This window comes from Panthera uncia, chromosome C2 (assembly GCF_023721935.1).
Source record: "Panthera uncia isolate 11264 chromosome C2, Puncia_PCG_1.0, whole genome shotgun sequence".
NCBI classification, from domain to species: Eukaryota; Metazoa; Chordata; class Mammalia; order Carnivora; family Felidae; genus Panthera; species Panthera uncia.
In genome coordinates, this window is record NC_064810.1 from 92,995,812 (window position 1) to 93,015,788 (window position 19,977).

The following is a 19,977-nucleotide window of genomic DNA, read 5'->3' on the forward strand; positions in this document are numbered from 1 at the left end:
CTCCTTCCACAGCCACGCAGGGCACCCGTTGAATCGTGTCCCTCACAGGGCCTGACAACTGTCACGTGACAACCGCCACGCACCCGATGGCAGGGGCCACAGAACGTGTGGTTTGGCTCCTGTTAACTTCAACTTGGACCCGAGTGCAACCAACATAAAAGTTTGAGGTAGCAAGTTTCCTTGCCTTTAAGTTCACCCTCAGCAAACGGACTCCAAAAAGTGCTCCTCACGCCGGAAGTGCACTAATCCGCAGCACGTGGGGTTGCCAGGGCGCTCTTCACGTGACTGGGCGGGACCTCGTGAACATTGTAGCCAATGGTAGCCCGAGAGGGCGGTGCCTGTGACGCGCCGGGACCTATCCCGGAAGTGGGGCTGTGGTGGGGGCGGGAAAGGGCGGGGAGGCCGGGGTGTGGAAAGTGTGGCGGCCCCGCCCCGTCTCTTGGAACTGCCGGGGCCGCCACCGCTGCCGCCGCCGCAGCTGTAGGGGACCGGCGCCGGTGCGCAGGCAAAAGGAGCTCTTTCCCTGCTGAAAGGTGAAGACATGGGGAAAAGCTGGTAGGGCCGGGACCGGAGCGAGGCAGGGCCGGAGAAGGCGACCGGAGCCGAGTCCAAAACTAGGGAAGGAGGAAGGATGGATGGGGGAACGGAGGAGAGCGCGGGACCCGCCAGGGCTCAGGCCCTTGCGGGGCCGGGCCGGGCCGGGCCAAGGATGCCGGCAGGACAAGGGGGAGCCTGAGAGGCCGGGGCGACGGCGCCAAAGGCTGGAGGGCGGGGTGCACGCCTGCTGCCTGGGGGCCAGGTGCTGTTGACCAGGTCCTGTTATCCCCATCCTTCTCGGGGATGTGCGGCCTGGGCTGGGTCCCCCGCAGTGAGGATAAGGGCGGCGGCGGAGGGCCGGGTGGCGCGGCGCGGCGCTGTGCGGGAAGGTCGCCGGTTTCTCCTGCGGTGGGACGACGGGGGCCGAGATTTGCTGCTCCCCGCGCCGGTGAGTGCCCAGGGCGGGTATCCCCCACCCGCTAGGAGCTCATCTGCGACCTCCCTCCCTACCTCCCCACCAATGGATGGAAAAGTTTGTAGAGGCCGGAGTTAGAAGTGCCCCCTATTCTTTTGTGGGTGTTCTATAAATGAAAAAATAATAGATCCATGATGTTTGGTACGTAACCTGTCCGAAATGTGATGTTTCCCTGCCTGCGTTCCCGTTGTTAAAAAGCAAACACAAACTTTTTGTGTAGTTCCCTGGGAAAAGCTAGCATCTCCCCAGCCCACCATGGCGGATGAAATTGATTTCACTACTGGAGATGCTGGGGCTTCCAGCACTTACCCAATGCAGTGCTCGGCCCTGCGCAAAAACGGCTTCGTGGTTCTCAAAGGACGACCATGCAAAATAGTGGAGATGTCAACTTCCAAAACTGGAAAGCACGGTCATGCCAAGGTAAGTGCCCTTCCAGGTCTCTCTTTGCGTTGGGGTTTTAATCATTTGTATTACAGTGCGGAACATGAGATTTCCATATTTATAACTTTGTAATAATCACAATTTTTTCTTCCCACAGTTACCGGGTGACCAGCTATTGCTTTGCATGCTGAAATATAGCATTTCCTTTTGGGGCCCTTATAATGTTTCATTTAACTGGGAAATGAAACTTTCCTGAAATCCTAGTGACTTAGAATAATCTATTCAGATGAGAAAATGTGTTCTAACATAACTTCATTTTTCTTATGCATCTTATAATTGAATTACTGGACTATATATGATATTGGGTCTGGATATGTCATGAAACTGTTTAGTTTGGTTCACTGCTTCTCAAGTCAATGACCACTACTTTTTTTTTTTTAAGAAAATAAAATTAGATGACCTTGGAAGGAGAAAGAATCTGTCATAATCAGCTTTGGTATTGTGCTCTTGTGTATGTAATGAGTGATATACTTGGCAAAGATTAAACAGGTTCCCTGTTCTCCCTTTTCTGCTAGGTTCACCTTGTTGGAATTGATATTTTCACGGGCAAAAAATATGAAGATATTTGTCCCTCTACTCACAACATGGATGTTCCAAATATTAAGAGAAATGATTATCAAGTGAGTACCAATTTCCTGTAAAATGCTGGTTGTTTCTTAAAGTTGCAAATACATTCTACTGTTAACTGTAATTTAACAAAACCTGGGAGTAGTTTTGTAGGTTTTTCTAACCAAATATTAGGCACCACTTATCCTAAAAATTGGAAAAATAGTGATATTTAACACTTGTACCTTATCTATAATTATTGCTAATTTGCTATTTTTTTAACATTTTGAATTTTTAAAAAGTTGAACATGTCTTATTGTTTCTCAGATCAAGTGACTGCATTTTGTGACTGAATAAGTCCAATGTTTGGTAAAACTGCTCTTTGTTGTAAACTATTTCAAATGTAGGTAACTCCCTCCCTGGTATTTTATTTCTTTTCACTTCTAAAACCTAAGACTTTATAAAGTCTTTGGGATTCATGTTCCACCAACCAAGTTTGTGTATTAATGAATGTGAGTTAGAATTTGGTATTCTTAAATAGGGAAGTCAGCCGAAAGCCATTAGTATAAAAGATGAAGTACCTGGCCACTGCATATAGTAAAGAAAATACAAAACTATGTAATTGTTTTATTTACATTCAGTGACCATGCTGTGACCTTTTGTTAAATTATAGGTATAAACTTCCAAGTTTTAGTTCCAGTTATATATTTGGATAGGTCATGTGTAATGATAACATTTTGTTGGTTTGGGAGAATTGATGGTAACCAAACCATTGACCTCATAGGATGTGGGAGCTCAGATTAATCATAACTAAAGTCTCTCTTGTAAGTCTTCAATCTCAGTGACAAGCATACCATATACAGAACTCTTTTCTGTTATATTTTACACAGTGAAAAATACAAGTGTGATACCTAGATTTTTTAAATTCATTTTAAACTGACTTCTTGCTATAGCTTTTATTGTATTATGTAATTTTTAGAGCATGTTACCTTCAGCTGCAAGTCCCATATGACTTCCTTTTACTCTTTATTCACACATAATGTAAACATATTTTTACATAGTTTTAACCTAGTAAGTTTTATATTGTCATTTTCCCATTTATAAATATTTTCTAGGTTTCTTTGGAGTCTTTGTAGACATTTGAATTGTCTTATTATAATAATAGCGTATGGGCTTTTTTTTTTTTTAATCAGGCAAATTTGGGTTTGGATCTAGTTCTGCCACTTTCTAGCTGGACAACCTTGGACAAATTATACAATCTCTCTGAGACTCAGTCTTCCCATCTACAAAGGAAGGATAATGTGAGGATTAAATGAGAAAATGTATACCGTAATTACCTCATAAGTAGATATGTACCAAAAAGTAGTCCTTTTCTGCTCCCCCTTTTCCTGTATAAAAATTCCATTTAATCATTCCATTATGCTTGGAGCACCTAATTTAGACATGGCTTATAGTGGGTGCTCAATAAACATTTGTTAAATGCATATGTGATTATTCATTGAAGTAAGGATAGTGCAGCTAAGGCTAAGCATAGACTTTTCTTTTGCCAAAAATGGATTTCTGTTTTTTTATCCTTAACATGTGAATGCTTTGAATATTCAATATTCATTATATACATTAATACGCATTCAACATAGAATGCTTTTGCCTTTGAGTGTTTCAGAAAGATAGTATCAGTAATTCATATAATTACTACCATGATCAAATTAGTCAATCATTGGGGCACCTGGGTGATTGACTAATTGTAAAAAATATTGTGCTCTAGGCAAAGGCTCACTTACCTCGTTCCCTTTACCTTAGTCTAGGCCATGCTGTGTCCCCAAATAAAACCCAAACCAAATTTTTCCTTTAAGTCTTTTCAGTCGGTTAAGCATCTGACTCTTGATTTCGGCTCAGGTTGTGATCTCACCGTCAGGGCTCTGTGCTAATAGCTGGGAGCCTGCTTCAGATTCTCTCCCTCTCTCTCTCTGCTGCTCCCCCATGCACACACGATCTCTCCGTCTCTATCTCTCTCCCCCTCTCTCTCAAAAATAAATAAATATTAAAAAAAATTAGTCAATCATTGATTGGAGCTCCAGATTTAACATAAAGGAAAATTTAGTTTGGGTTTTATTTGGGGACACAACAGGACCCAGACCAGGGTAAGGGGAATGAGGTAAGTGATGCCCTTGCCTAGAGCACAAATTTTTTTTTTTTTAAGTTTATTTATTTTGAGAAAGAGAGAGAGAGAATCCCAAGCAGGTTCTGTGATGTCAGCACAGAGCCTGACTCAGGGTTTCATCCCATGAACAGTGAGATCATGACCTGAGCTGAAATCAGAAGTGGGACAATTAACCAACTAAGCCACCTAAAAGGAAAAATCAGTAATTCAAATTTTGTCTTTATTTAAAATTTTGATACTTTGTTCATCATGGAATTTTTGTATTAATTTTAGTTTTAAAATATGTGATCACTGATGAGTTTTTTTGGTGCCACCTTAAATTTTGCACTCAGAACAAGTGCTTCACTTTCCTCATCCTAGTGTCAGCCTTTGGTATGTAGTCTGTACTGGATCATGGATAAGAGAATGACTCATGCCAGATAGGCTGGGTCCGAATCCTTACTTTAACACTTACTAATTACGTGACCTTGGTTGGCAAGTTTTTGAACCTCTTGCCTTTTTTTCATTATTTATAAAGTGAAGATAAGAATAGTAAACCTCATGAGAGGTTTAGTTAGTTAATACTTAGAACAGTGCCTTGCATCGTAAGTACTCAGTGATCATACCCCTTTGTTATCAAGTCACCATATAATACTTATTTCTGTTCATTTAAAAAATTTAGCTCTGTGGGCCTTTTCAGTTATATTTATTGTGCTGTGGTGGTCTTCATGCACGTATCCATGCCAAATATGTACAATGTATGAACCTGGAGTTGGGAGGAAATAGTTTCTATCAAAGACAATATTGGAACAATTGATAAATTTGAATATGGACTATATATTAAATAATATTTTAGCAATATTACATTTCCTAATTAAAAAAAATAAGTTGGTTATATAAGAATTTGTCTTTTTTGGGAAAGAAAAAAAAATTTGTCTTTCTTGCTAAAGAATCATGATTTTTGAAACATACTCAAATGGTTTAGTAAAAAGAAGAAAAGAACAAGAATGTATATTCTATGTATTTTATGTATTCATATATACATAAATGCACATGTGGTTAAATGTTAATGGGTGAATCAAGAGGAAAAATATGGGATTTTGATGTATTATTTTTGTAACTTTACATATATCTGAAATTTTAAAAATAATTTGTGTAAGAAGATCAAATAATTTTCATTATTTAATTTTATTTTTCTACAGTTTTATTTTTGAAAATTTTAATTTTATTTCATATAGCAATTTATTTTAATAAGATGTTTAATTTTTTAAAATGTTGTTTTACTAGATATTTTATAATGTCTATACGTATTTTATTTGAAATGCTTTATATTTCATCCCACAGTTTAACTGATGAATTCTTAACTCTTTAAAAATAAAATACCACCATTATATAAATAAATATCAAAGTATCAGTAGTATTATTTGACTTCTATGTTTCAGTCACTAATGGCAGTGGGAACCTTTAATTCTCGAAATAGACAAGTTCTACTTCAGGGAATTGCTAAAAGAGCCAAAATCAAAAAGATCTGCCTTGTAAGCCTGTGGCTATTTAGAATTATATAATAAATGATGTTGGAAAAACTGGACAGCCACATGCAAAAGAATGAAACTAGATTATCTTATACCATATACAAAAATTAACTCAAAATTGGTTAAAGACTCGAATATAATTCCTGAAACCACAAAACTAGAAGAAAACATTTGTGGTAAGCTTCTTGACATTGGTCTTGGCATTACATTTTTGGTTCTGACACCGAAAGCAAAGGCAGCAAAAGCAAAAATAAATGAGTGGGACTACATCAAACTAAAGTGTTTCTGTACAGCAAAGGAAACCACCAACAAGATGAAAAGGCAACCTACTGAATGGGAGAAAATATTTGCAAATCATATATCTGATAAGGGGTTAATGTCCAAAATATATAAAGAACTCAATAGTAAAAAATAAACCCCAAGCAATTTGATTAAAAAATGGGCAGAGGATCAAAACAAACTTTTCCAAAGAAGATACACAGATGGCCAACAGATACCTGAGAAGATATTCAACATCACTAATTAACAGGGAAATTCAAATCAAAACCACAATGAGATATCATTTCATACATGTTAGAATGGTTGTTATCAAAAAGACAAAAAGTGACAATTATTGGAAAAGATCTGGAGAAAAAGGAACTTCTTGGACTGTTGTTGGGAATTTAAATTGGTATAGTCACTATATAAAACAGTATGGAGGTTCCTCAAAAAATAAAAGTAGAACTATCATAATAATCCAGCTATACCACTTTCGGGTATGAAAACACTAATTTCAAAAGCTATATGCACCCAGATGTTCATTGCAGCATTGTTTACAGTAGCCAAGATATGGAAACTGCCTAAATGTCCACTAATGGATAAATGAATAAAGAAGATGTGGTATACATATACAACTGATTACTACCTTGTCATGAAAAAAAGGAAATGTTGACATTTGCAACAACCTGGATGGAACTTGAAGATATTATGCTAAGAGAAATAAGTCAGAGAGAGAAAAAGAAATACTGTATGATTTCACGTCTATGTGGAATGTAAAAAACAAATGAACAAAAAGAAAACAAAACTTATAGAGCAGATTGGTGGTTGGTTTTAGAGATGAAGGGGATTGGAGAATGAGTGAAATGGGTAAAGGAGGTCAATTGTATGGTGATGGATGGTAACTAGAATTATTTTGGTGATCACTTTGTAGTGTATACAAAGATTGGTACAATAAAAAAAACTACACTTCTGCCTCAACCTCCTTGTTTCCCACTCCTCTCCCAACTACCTCACAAATGTTTGAGTGATGCAAAGATGAATTAAAAGGATTTGTAGTTGCTTTGAGGATGCTTTTTGTTTTTGAGGTTTTAGACATGTGCAAAAGCTGAATTCTGATGAGATATCTGTGGGAAGCCATAGCCAGATTTGGTAGTGCCATAGAGAGGAGATTTGAAATCTACCTCTATGGTAGGTTTGTGTTACAAACAGTAACACAAAGCAGTAAAGGGAGTAAGGACCAAATCTTCAACTCCTTTTGTGTTTGTCAATGTTAGCATCTGGTATTCTGAACAATTGCCTTTTATAAAATCTGTTAGAAGTCTAGGCACCTGTTGCTGGATGGTAGGATAGTTCTATTTTTGTTTTTTTGAGGAGCCTCCATACTGTTCTCCAGAGTGGAAGTGGCTGTACCAGTTTGCATTCCCCCCAGTAGTCACTTATATGTGGAATTTCAGAAACAAAACAGATATGGGAAGGCAGTGGGGGGGAGAGAAGAGACTGAGGACTGATGGAAGGGGGTGGGAGATGGGCTGGAGGGGTGAAGGGCATCAAGGAGGGCACTTGTGATGAGCACTGTGTGTTGTATTTAAGTGATAAATCACTGAATTCTAGTGAAACCAGTACTACACTATACATTAACTAAAATTTAAATAAACTTAAAGAAATCTAGACATACTGTATATGCTTCTAGAATAAATAAGTACAGCCTGGCTATTTCATCATTCCTGTAATAAAAAAAAAATCAGCAATATCAAAACTGTGTCTCTTTGTAGGTTAGACTGGGTTTGTTTCATTAACGTCATCAACAAGCAAATGTTTGTCTTTAAAAAAAAATCTAATGTTTATAGTAAACTGGACACCAAAAGTTTTCTACAGAATTTTGTTCATAATCAAATTATAAAACACATTGTAATCATGGAAAACTAAAATTAACTTTATGCCCATTAATAGGAAAACAGTTAAATCAGTTACAATCTATTTATGCAGCTGTGAAGTAGTTAAAGAGACTTAGGTAGGCCTATAGTTTCCAATTTGGAAAGATTTCTAAGACATACTGTTAAGTGAAAACAACTTGCTGAAAAATACCTGTAATATCCCATTTATGTTTTTTTGACACAAAAAGTGACATTGATTCAAAGAAAAGAAAAAAACCTGACAAGATGTCTATCCTGTGGCTCCCTTCCCTCCCCACTCCTGCTCCTCTTCAGCTCCCAGGGCCTGAATCCTGGATAGGGCTAGGTAACAGGACAGCCCTTCAGATGAGGTCAGCAACATTGACGAGCATCTCCTCAATTGAGGATTTGTGGAAGGTCTCGATATCTCAAAGAGTCCTCCTGTCTTCTTCTGTCACCATGTTAAGGGCCACACCCTTATGGCCAAATCGTCCACCAGGACCAACTCTGGATAGTTTCCCCTGTTGGTGGGAAGGTCATAGTTGATGACTAAAGAAACCTGATGTGTATCAATGCCTCTGGTCTAGGTCAAGGGCTTAAGAAGACGCAACCTATCCAGAAAGGGTTGAAGTATACATGTAGGCAGCCAAAGGAAGGCAAAGGAAACAAACATCCCCTTCCTTTCAACAACCTAAGACATGTCAGATTTTTTTCCAAGTTACTAATTTCCTGAAGAGGGACATGAGCAGACCCCATGTAGACGGAATCACCTTGGATTCTCATTTATTTTTTCTAAAGCAACTATATTTGTATTGTGCACATACACATAAATGCTTCAGGGCATATTAGAGAGAGAGAGAGAGAGAGAGAGAGTTGGGGGAACGTGGTGTGCAGGAAGGAGTGAACTTATACTTTTAGTCTATACATCTTTTATGGTTTTGTATGTTTAGCATTATTTAAGCTCAGAATATATTAACGTATTACTGTGTACTTGTACAAATTAATGTGGATTGCAACTTAACTATGTAAATATTACAAAGTGATATAATCTAATCACTGCAAATGATATAATTTCTTTTAATAGCTGATATGTATTCAGGATGGTTACTTATCCCTGCTGACAGAAACCGGTGAAGTTCGTGAGGATCTTAAGCTGCCAGAAGGTGAACTAGGTAAAGAAATAGAAGGAAAATACAATGCAGGTGAAGATGTACAGGTAAAGACCTAAGGGGAGATTGCTTTTTATAAGAACTGTGGCATAAACTAGTTAGCAAAAAATGGCAAATATGAAATGTAGTTTTTAAATACTGCTCTATGAGATGGTTTTCCCATGATACCCCGAGAGGTCCATTACCAAAGAAAGTATCAAAGTTCACTTTTTGCTAAGCAGACACTGCCAACCCCAAATTTGTTTTGAAGACCAGCACCTGAGCTATGAAAGATAAGAAAAGATGGCATGGGAATACTAAAGCGTGAAGGTGATTTACTCTTTGTCTTTGCTATGACTCTCAGAAGTATGACATCTGATAAGTATTGAGACATTCATAGCTCTTATTCTTCCCGTTTCCTGGAAGTCACCTTAAAAACCACAGTTTGAGAAATTTTACTTTGGAAAACTATAAAGAAAGTAGGTTATCTGGTCTTGGAATACCTCTTTCCAAAGTCAGCATGTATAAAATATCCACAAATATCCAGTATATAATAACATATCTTATATATGTATTGCCTTCTGAATAACTTTTTGCCTGCATTTTTCCCTTCTAGGTGTCTGTTATGTGTGCAATGAGTGAAGAATATGCTGTAGCCATAAAGCCCTGCAAATAAATGGGAACATCAGGCATGAGCAAAATGTTAGGTCTGGATCAACCACAGATCTAAAGTTTGGGTCTAAGTTGTCACCAAAGCTATGGCCTTCATAAGCCACCTCATTTTTTTAAATTGTTTCGAAATTGTACTCAGTTAGTTTTGTAGGCAATTGGTAATTTAAAATCATCAAGTTTGTAATTCTTTTTTTTTTTTTTTAATTTTGTAGGTGTCTTTCCTATAACTTTCCTGTGGTTTTCAGTGAGTACAAGAAATAGATAAGATGGCTTCAGCAGATATGATTTGTCTGAGCAAATCGTTCCTGAATTTTAGTTGATAGATAAACCAGGGCTTAAAATCAGACAATGTAGCATCTAGTGGTATCAAAGTACCACATTTAAGTTGAATTGTTCTGCATTAATTTCAGACCTAATATAGAATGAGTTGATTGTGGATTGGAATTGTCACAGTTTCAGCCTGTGTGTGGCAAGCACAAATCCTTAACCAAAAATCATGTTATCAAAAAGTGTCAGTTTTCTTAGTAGGCATGTGCAGCCACCTGTATTACCTCAGTCATACTTTCCTTTGCCAAATTGTTGCAAGACTAAACATAACCTTATATGTAGTGATTTTGCTACCTGCTCATAGTTGACAGACATTGAACTGTAGGTTGACTGTTATTAGCAAGTCAGATTACAAAGGAGGAGTCTACAGGGGACAGTGGCAAAGGGGATTGGTTAGAGCTATAGGTTTTTACTTGAGGCCTGTGTAACTGGCATAAAAATAGAAAGTTTCTTTCTAGTTATGTTTTTGCTTTTTGTTCTCTCTCTGTATTTAAAGGAGTGACCTGCTTTATAGGATGCTATGCAGTGCTTTTTATCAATATGTTGAATAAATTGTTGGTATTTATAGTAGTCCCTCCTTTCCAACCATTTTTAAGTACATTTTTTGGCATTAAAATATTTAGTTGTCCAGCAAAACTGGATATTCTTTAAATTGATTTGGAATATTTGTTAAATTTATGTACACTTTTTCTAAAGTGAATTGAAAGTGCATCATGGAGCAAGAGTTACTTTCTGTGATGATTATTTTTCTTACTTTGAGAAGTACATATATTTTTTTCTGATTGTTATGTACTTAATTAGGTTACCAGTGTGAAACATAACTAGGAAAGAATTCTAAAAACTGAATAATTTAAAAAAGTGTTTTAGGTGACTCAGCTACATTTCTCTTCGTATATCTTATTTCCAGGATTCTAGACACTGTCACAGGGTTTGCAAGGACCTTTGACTTAAAAACAATCATTATATTGAAATTAAACTTAGAACAAAATCACTACTTCAGTAATCATTCTCTAAGACTGATTATGAGACCTTTCTCATCATGCCTTGACCTCTGAAAGACCTTTGTTCCTATCATCTGGAGGAAAACATATATGATGCTGTAACCGATCTAATCAGTAACTAAAAATAGTATTAGGCACTTGATCTTAGCCAAAAGGCCGAGAAGCAATACTGAAAATAGTATTAGGAACAGAAGATCCCATAGGTTTAGTTACTTAATTTGTGCACATTTTTAAATCTTGTATAGGCCTCAGCAAACCCATTTGGAGAAGAAAACAGGATACTTAAGAGAAATGCAAGGAGAATTCTAAAGCACAAGAAATATAGAGGTTATAGTTAACCATTTTAGCATAACATCTTAGCTTTTGCCCATCTGAAGCACAATTAGGAATTAGGCTAAATTCTTTCCAGTATTCCATCTAAGTATCTACTTCATACTGCTCTAGTGTTTTAGTAGTCTGTTCTGTGTGTTTTACTTGTTACTGGTTGGCATTGTTATCCACAGGAATTCCAGGAAGTTCTCAATCTGTGCTGCTTGCTGGTCACTCACATGGCCCCAGTTAACCATACTAGTGTTCTGGTTTACTGTTAATTCTGGATTAGCATGCCCTTGTTGTTCCTAACTTGTCAAACTTCACATAAATACATTTCAATTGTGAGGTAAGCATATGTGAATTATAATGCATCTCTATCTTCATACCTTGAATGGCAAAAGCTATTTATGCATAAATATTTTAAGTACCATAATGAAATGTAAATACTCTTCTGATATATAAGTATAGATTTTAAAGATATGGGACTGTTTATTTTCACATAAGTCAGTACATGTTTCTCTAGAACAAAATATTTCATTTAGTAAAGCTTTATAAATTGTATTAAAAGGAAGCAGGTAAACGTATTTTTTAACATAGAACAGCAGTAACTTCATTCTTTTTGACATCAGAAATACTAAAAGTTGATTCCTAGTATTTGTTGTACTTTTTTGTAGCAAATGTTAAATATCACAGGTTACCATGTATAGAGTGTAGACTGTCATGTTGATAGATTATACGATGATACACCATTTTTGTCGGCAGGCATTTCACCAATTTATATACAATATTAACAAGTGGAATATTTGTTTCTTTCTAGAGCAACATATTTTATTTCTACTGTGAAGACTTTGTTATACCTTATTTGCTACTACAAAGTTGAATACCCTCTGAAATAGATCAAATCATTGCTACTTTGACTTAGCATTTGCGTCATAGACATAATTATGATATTTCATTCTCCCCTCCAAGGGCTGTCTGTCACTTGAAATTGTTGCTAACCAAGCTCTTGAATCCGTTACCATTTATGGTACAAAATTCTGTACCAATGCTTTATAACAATTACCAAAACTCTCCTGCAGCCGGAGCATGATATCTTTAATAGGAGATGCTATAATAAAATGTTTAGGCTATAAAATTTGGGGACACAATTTTTCATTATAGCACAATGTGGAGTATGTGCATATGCACACCCAGCTTTGTATGTTTGTTCTTTTTACAAAGTCCTTTCAACTCTTAAAAGTACTGTAGTCTGGTAGTGCCTCAAATGTTGTGACTTTTTTTTTTTTTTAATTTACAACTTTTCCAGAATTTGTTTTTGTAACTTTAAAGTTTCTCAATTAGATTATTTCTAGTTGAGCTGTAATTTGAATGCATTGTTCTCAGGGCTGTTTGTGCTAAGAGCTGAAGTTGCATTATTTTAAAGCTGCCTGAAAGTATATTGCCAAATTTTCCCAAATTGTAATACAATGATAACATGCAAATAAAAATCCTTAACATCAAAATACTTAACCTAAGTATTAAAACAAAATGGGAACATTGATAACATCTATACTGAAATCTTGCCATATAGTTTTCATTATAGAATAGACTTTGGTAGTCTTATCTTAGAACCCAAACCTTAATGATCTATCTGAAAGCATTTCTTTGGCATGGACCCCAGAGATAGTTTTTAGAGCCAGACAAATAGGTAGTGGTTCTCAAACATATCTAGGGACAACAGATCAAAAATTCATAATGCTCTTTGGGTACATGAAAATGTTTACATACTGAATTCTATAATATGAACCACAAACAAATTTACTATGAGAAAATATGGCTCTTAAGCAGTATAAGAGCAAACTCTGAGCATATTTCCATAAACCGTATGTTATATTGAACTGATCAACAGTTGAAAATTTTCTAACTTTACTTAGGCATAATATTTTATAGTTTTTAAGCCTTTTTTTCTCCTAGCATTCAGACAAGTAATAGACAACAAAGGCTTATGAAAAATTTATTGTGGAAAATCTTAAAATTGAGAAAATTCAATCTATTAACTTTAATCTATTAAATTTTTTTTCTCTGAACTGGATATATGGCATCATTATTTGATTTTAGCGGGAACATTTGGATTTAGCTTATGGAACACAGATGTTCTGTGAGAACATGACTTGAAGTCACTATATAATGTAATGTTTCTCCATTAAGTATACATCTGAACATCAACTTAACTACCAAGTGAGGTCAAGTGCCTGAAAAGTGCTATCTACATCTAATTAGCATGTTTTCCTTGTGTGAAAGAGGCATCTTATAGCAATGCATATCGAGCTTTCTTTCACCTGCTAGAAACATACTTGTTGCCAAATGTTACCAATCACTACTATTCCTCTCGCCTTAGAATTGGATGAAACCTATTTTACAATTGAGAGAGAGGTTATTTTATTTATATGAAGTCCCTAAAACTATTTCTTGGTATTGGTAGACTTAGGTTCATCTTAGTTCATGATTGTATTTTTTAAAAACTCTGGACACCAAACTATATTCAGTGATGACTGTACAGCTTGTCATAAGTCATAATTGTGATCTTTCTTGAAAGGAATTCTTTATTATGGTTAATACCTACTATAAATGAGCACTCTTGTGCTTGTTACAAAATACAATGCACATTACTAGTTCTATGCTAGTATAATGAAAATGGCTAGTTCCATATTATTATGTACTTGTGTTCTCCTCTCCAAAAAGGAAATAGTTGAAATGGCATTGTCTAATCCAGTGGCACTTTATTAGTAATACATTTTTATTTGTCTTAGGTACAGGAGAATTCTTGCTTTTATCTACAGAGACTCATGTTTTAGCTAAAACTTTAAAATTATAAGATATGTAGTATGAGTATTATAATTGTGTATTTTACATCTCAAAAATGGGTAAAATTCAAATGTCTTTGGGTATACTAAATTATTAAAATCCTTTACATTGTAGATGATATACATCAATTATAACTTTTTGTTACATTAAAATATATTTGTCTGGTAACTTCATCAGCTATATTAAATAAACATAAAGTTAACTTAACAGCCTGCCCTATTCTTGTACATATACATCCCTAAAACCATTTTTATGCTAGAAAATAGTATGGGGACGCCTGGGTGGCTCAGGGTGGCTCAGTCGGTTAAGCTTCTGACTTTGGCTCAGGTCATGATCTTATGATTCGTGGGTTCAAGCCCCGCGTCAGGCTCTGTGCCCAGAGCTCAGAGCCTGGAGCCTGCTCCGGATTCTGTGTCTCCCTCTCTCTGCCCCTCCCCTGCTTGTGCTCTGTCTCTTTCTCTCTCAAAAATAAATAAACATTCAAAAAATTTTTTAGAAAATAAAAGAAAATAGTATGTATTTATGAGTTGATCACTGTTAAAAGAAAATCTAACTTATTTTTACTGTGTTTTTATATTCTGGATCCTTACTAGACAGTACCCTAGCTTTATGGCTGGGAATGGTAATTTTTACATTTTAGTTCCAGATTTAGGTATAGTTTTGTTTTCATTTTAAAATTTTTAATAGTTTTAAAATATGTAAAATAGCCCCATGATTCAAAATTCTGTAGTTACAAGAGTAAAAACATCTTTCCATCTTCATCCTTTTCCTTGCATTCTTCCAGAGATCTTTAATGCAAGGGCAATTAATAGTTCCTCCCCTACCCCTGACCTTCCCAGTGTCTGAGGTGTTCCTTCCCTACCAGCATTGCTGTTCTCTTTCCCCAGTGATGTGAATGGTGTGATGAGTCCCTGAAACAAACCCTTCATCCTTTTTCCAATTCTGTGTGTAATCAACACCATGTGGACATTTTCATCCCTAGATGGCTCAACCCTTTTTTCCTTTTACACACTGTACCATTCTAGAACACCTCTCACTCCCTGACATTTGAGCCATGCCAGGACTACCATGGCAGTTGTGACCTCATATCCATAACTAGTATTACTGATATCCATAACCTTCCCAAATCAGCAAGATAATTGTGCAGTAAGAGAGGCACCAGTTTAGAGTCTTCCAGCTCTCAGCCCCACTCTTTTATTGCCATTTGCAAATACCAGTAGCCTAGGCTCCCAGAGGGAGGCATGGGAGGGGGAAAAAGCATGAAAAGACTAATTATTTGTTATGTGTCAGCCTATCTTAATCCCTCCTCCATCCCCAACCTTTTAATTAAACATTCTATCCAAATAGGAGGTGTCCTGTGGAATTGCCACATTTAGAACTCAGACTGCCTATCTAAAGTATGTGTTCCACTGGGAATTTAAAACATCTACAGGCAGGGGAGCCTGGGTGGCTCAGTCAGTTAAGCATACGATTCTTGGTTTAGGCTCAGGTCATGATCTCACGGTTCATGAGATCCAGCCTCAAACCCCATGTCAGGCTCTGCACTGACAGTGTGGAGCCTGCTTGGGATACTGTCTCTGCTCCTTCCCCGTTCACACTCTTTCTCTCTCCCAAAAGAAATAAACATTAAAAATAAACAAAAATAACATCTACAGGCATACCTCAGATTGCAGGTTTGGTTCCAGACTACTGCAAGAAAGTGAATATTGAAACAAAGTGGGTCAGGTGAATTTTTTTGTTTCCTAGTGCATAGAAAAGTTACATTTACGCTATATACTGTAGTCTATTAAATGTGCAGTCACATATGTCTAAAAAGATAATGTACACACATGAATTAAAAAATATTGCAAAATGGGCTATGTGGGTGACTCGGTTAAGCGTCCGGCTTCCGACTTCCAGTCAGGTCATGATCTCCTGGTCCATGAGTTCGAGCCCTGTGTCGGGCTCTGTGCTGACAACTCAAAGCCTGGAGCCTGCTTCAGATTCTGTGTCTCCCTCTCTCTCTGCCCCTCACTGCTCATGCTCTCTGTCTCTCAAAAATAAATAAACATTAAAAAAATACTGCAAAAAAATGCTAACCCTCATCTGAATTTTCAGCAAGTCAATCTTTTTGTTGGTAGATGGTTTTCTCTTGATGTTGATGACTACTGACTGGTCAGGGTGGTGGTTCCTGGAGGTTCGGAGGCTGTGGCAATTTCTTAAAATAAGGCAACAATGAAATTTGCTGCATCACTTACTTATTCCTTTCATAAGCTATTTCCCTGTAGCATGTGATGCTGCTTGATAATATTTTACCCACAATAGAACTTTCAAAATGGAAGTCAATCCTCTCAAACCTCGAACCTCGCTGTTGCTGTATTGACTATATTCTATTCTAAATCCTTTGCTGTCATTTCAGCGATTTTTCACAGCATCTTCACAAACAGTAGATTCCATCTCAGGAAACCCACTTTCCTTGCTCATCCATAAGAAGCAACCTCTGATCCATTAAAGTTTTGCGAAATTTCAGTAATCCAAATATAATAATAATGAAGAAGTGTGAAGTATCGTGAGAATTACTAAAGGACACAGAGATATGAAGTAAGGAAATGGTTTTGGAAAAAAAAAATGGTGCCGACAGGCTTGCTGGACTCAGGGTTGCCATAACCTTCAATTTGTTAAAAAGCAAAAAATGCGGTATCTGTGAAGTGCAATAAAGCTAAGCACAAGATGAGGTGTGTTTATGTTCCCATGATACATTCAGCAGGATCAGTTACAACCACTGGGTGTATACTGGCGGAAAAGGACTCACCTACAAGGTTATATCAATCTGTTGTCCAATTTGAGAGTTATTTCTGGATCCAGTAAAATAATTTTTGGCCACACCATGGGCACATCCCAGCATCACAATGACTTGTGCCCCAGTGTTAGGAAGGGCCAGAAAAGCTTGGCAACCTTGGTTGCCATCAGATCCCTAACCAGATTCTAATTGAGAGAACAGAGGCTCACCTACCCAACACTGATAGCCTGTCTGCCCTTTTTTGTTCACGATTATGTGTGTGAATTTCACTTAAAATTGCTGTCACTCTAGTTCCTTTTAATTGCTGTGCAATCAATAAGGTAAATCTTTTGGGGATTTTATGTACATATCACTAACACTCTCATATTAGAGAATATACCTTTCTTCCAAAGGCAAATGGAACTTTTGGGGAAAAAAAGAATATTTAGGGCACAAAGAAAACGGTAGTTTCTTTAAGGTAGAAATACTTAAAATAGCATTCTGAGGGGCGCCTGGGTGGCTCAGTCGGTTAAGTGGCCGACTTCAGCTCAGGTCATGATCTCGCGGTCCGTGGGTTCAGGCCCCGCGTGGGGCTCTGTGCTGACAGCTCAGAGCCTGGAGCCTGTTTCAGATTCTGTGTCTCCCTCTTTCTCTGACCCACCCCTGTTCATGCTCTCTCTCTGTCTCTCTCTCTCTCTCTCTCTGTCTCAAAAATAAATAAATGTTAAAAAAAATTAAAAAATAAATAAATAAAAAATAATAAAATAGCATTCTGATACCAATCCCAAGTGAAATTAAAATTGAAATTTAAGAAAACCTTTCTACCTGCAAATTTAAAAACCTGTTACATAATACTATGTTGAAAGGGAACTACAACAGAAGCAATTCCCGAAAGATGATGAAGAAAATGTATGTAAAGCTGTAGAAAACAAATTGTAGCCTTAACATCTATATCAATAAAAATGAAAGCATGAACATAAGTGAAATTAAAGTCCTAAATCAAACTAGAAAAATAACAGAAAAAGAAACTAAAAGCACATGGGAAGAAATGATCAAGATAAAAGCAAAAATTAGGTGAATAGAAAAATAACACATTAAAAAATAAAATTCTGGGGGTGCCTGGGTGGCTCAGTCGGTTAGGCATCTGACTTCAGCTCAGGTCATGATTTCATGGCCTGGCTTCTGAGTTTGAGCCCCGTGTCGGGCTCTGTGCTGACAGCTCAGAGCCTGGAGCCTGCTTCGGATTCTGTGTCTCCTCTCCCTGCCCCTCCCCTACTTGCACTCTGTTTCTCTCTCTCTTAAAAAATAAATAAACATTAAAAAGAAAACTATTCTTGGGGCGCCTGGGTGGCTTCGTCGGTTAAGCATCCGACTTTGGCTCAGGTCATGGTCTTGCAGTTCGTGAGTTCCAGCCCCACATTGGGCTCTGTGCTGACAGTTCAGGGCCTGGAGCCTACTTCAGATTCTGTGTCTCCCTCTCTCTCGGCCCCTTTCCCACTCACATTCCATCTCTCTCTCAAAAATAAATATTTTTTAAAAATTAAAAAATAAATAAAATTGGGGTTCTTCAAAAAATTAACATAACAACAAACCATTGGCCAATTTATTTAAGGTAAAGGAAGAAAACACAAGTATAGAAAGTGAGAAATAATAGGAATGACTAATAATGGAAAGGAAAGAAAAGTAAAACAAGAAATTCTATGCAAATAAATTTGAAAACTTAAATGATATAATTTCTTAGGAAATTATGGTTATTAGAATCAGCTTCAGTAGAAATAGAGAGCCTAAACAGAACAAATTTAATAAATGAGAAAATTATCAAGAAAACATCCCACAAAGATTTACATTTTTTTCAATGTTTATTTATTTTTGAGAGACACAGTGGGAGTGGGGAAGGTACAGAGACACGGAGACAAAGAATCTGAAGCAGGCTCCAGCCTCTGAGATGTCAGCACAGAGCCTGATACAGGCCTCAAACTCACAAACTGTGAGATCATGACCTGAGCCGAGGTCGGACACTCAACCAACTGAGCCACCCAGGTGCCCCCCCCCCCCCCGCCCGACAAAGATTTATAGATGTAGATATAGATGGAGAGAAAGAGGACAAACAAATGATAAATGGAGCAAAATGTCAATAATAAGTAAAAATCCGCATAAAGGATATATAGACACATATATGTATTTATATAGACTTTGTCCAGATTTTTATGCATTTATATTTATATGTGTGTATGTGTGTGTGCTTTCTTTGAACTATTTTTGTAACTTTTACAATTTTAGGTACAGTAATTTTTTCTAAAAGAAGTTTTTTAATTCAAAAAGCATGTATAGTACCATCCAATTTTTATACATGAATGTAATTACTTGCGTAATCTAAATTATTTATATTTAGTCATACATATTCACAAACATGCATGCCCCCAATGCATTAAAAAGCTATTTCTAAGCAAGTAGGATTTTAGATATTTTTATGCATTCTCTTTTTTGTTTCTCTGTATTTCTTTTCATGAGAATTTCTTTTGACCTAAGATAATAATTTTTTTAATATAAAAAGATCCTTAAAGCATTGCTTGTAATGGTGAAAAGGTGGAAATAAATTTAAATGGGCAATAATTTGAATGACCAAGCTAAAAATAACAAGACAAAAATTACAGAAAATAATCAATGAAAAAAGATACTCTCTTTTTAAAATTTGATCAATTATTCAGAATTCCTACGGCACTAACAAGAAAATCTTACTTCTGAAATTACAGTTGTTAGAAATAATAAAAGTAAATAACCATTTAAGGTTTTCCTAAATATACACAGAGAGAAAAGATGCATTGAAGCAAGCATAAACTTTTTCATCTCAGTTTTTAATGTTTTAATGTTTAATGCTTTCTAATCAAATTAGTAAAGGAAAGACAAGCAGGAGTGACGTCAGATTTATTTCCCCTGCCTGGCGCCCTTAACTTTCATTTATAAATATTTAACAAAGAACATTCAAGGTCGGAGGGTCAAAAGCAATATTCTTAGGTGGTAGTAAGTTTCTCTCAGTGCCTCACAGTTTGCATAGTAGGGCTGCAGCACATCCTTTGTTAAAGCTGTGCAGGGA

The 19,977-nt window shown here is 36.7% G+C and overlaps 1 protein-coding gene and 1 non-coding gene across 3 annotated transcripts; one reads left to right on the forward strand and one right to left on the reverse strand.

Moving 5' to 3' along the window:
• The first annotated feature begins 390 nt into the window (after positions 1–390).
• EIF5A2 (eukaryotic translation initiation factor 5A2) lies at positions 391–13,562 on the forward strand. 2 transcript variants are annotated; one of them, XM_049628575.1, is made up of 5 exons: positions 391–533; positions 1,233–1,432; positions 1,969–2,073; positions 8,906–9,037; positions 9,586–13,562. In XM_049628575.1, exons 2-5 carry the CDS (start codon positions 1,268–1,270, stop codon positions 9,643–9,645), a joined length of 462 nt encoding a protein of 153 aa, XP_049484532.1. In that variant the 5' UTR covers positions 391–533; positions 1,233–1,267; the 3' UTR covers positions 9,646–13,562. The 2 variants fall into 2 exon arrangements, with proteins under 2 accessions (XP_049484532.1, XP_049484533.1); XM_049628576.1 differs by having other exon boundaries at positions 8,906–8,993.
• On the reverse strand, positions 8,456–8,598 carry LOC125922236 (small nucleolar RNA SNORA67). Its single transcript, XR_007457657.1, has one exon. It is a non-coding gene; the product is annotated as a small nucleolar RNA SNORA67 (small nucleolar RNA).
• Positions 13,563–19,977: the final 6,415 nt, after the last annotated feature.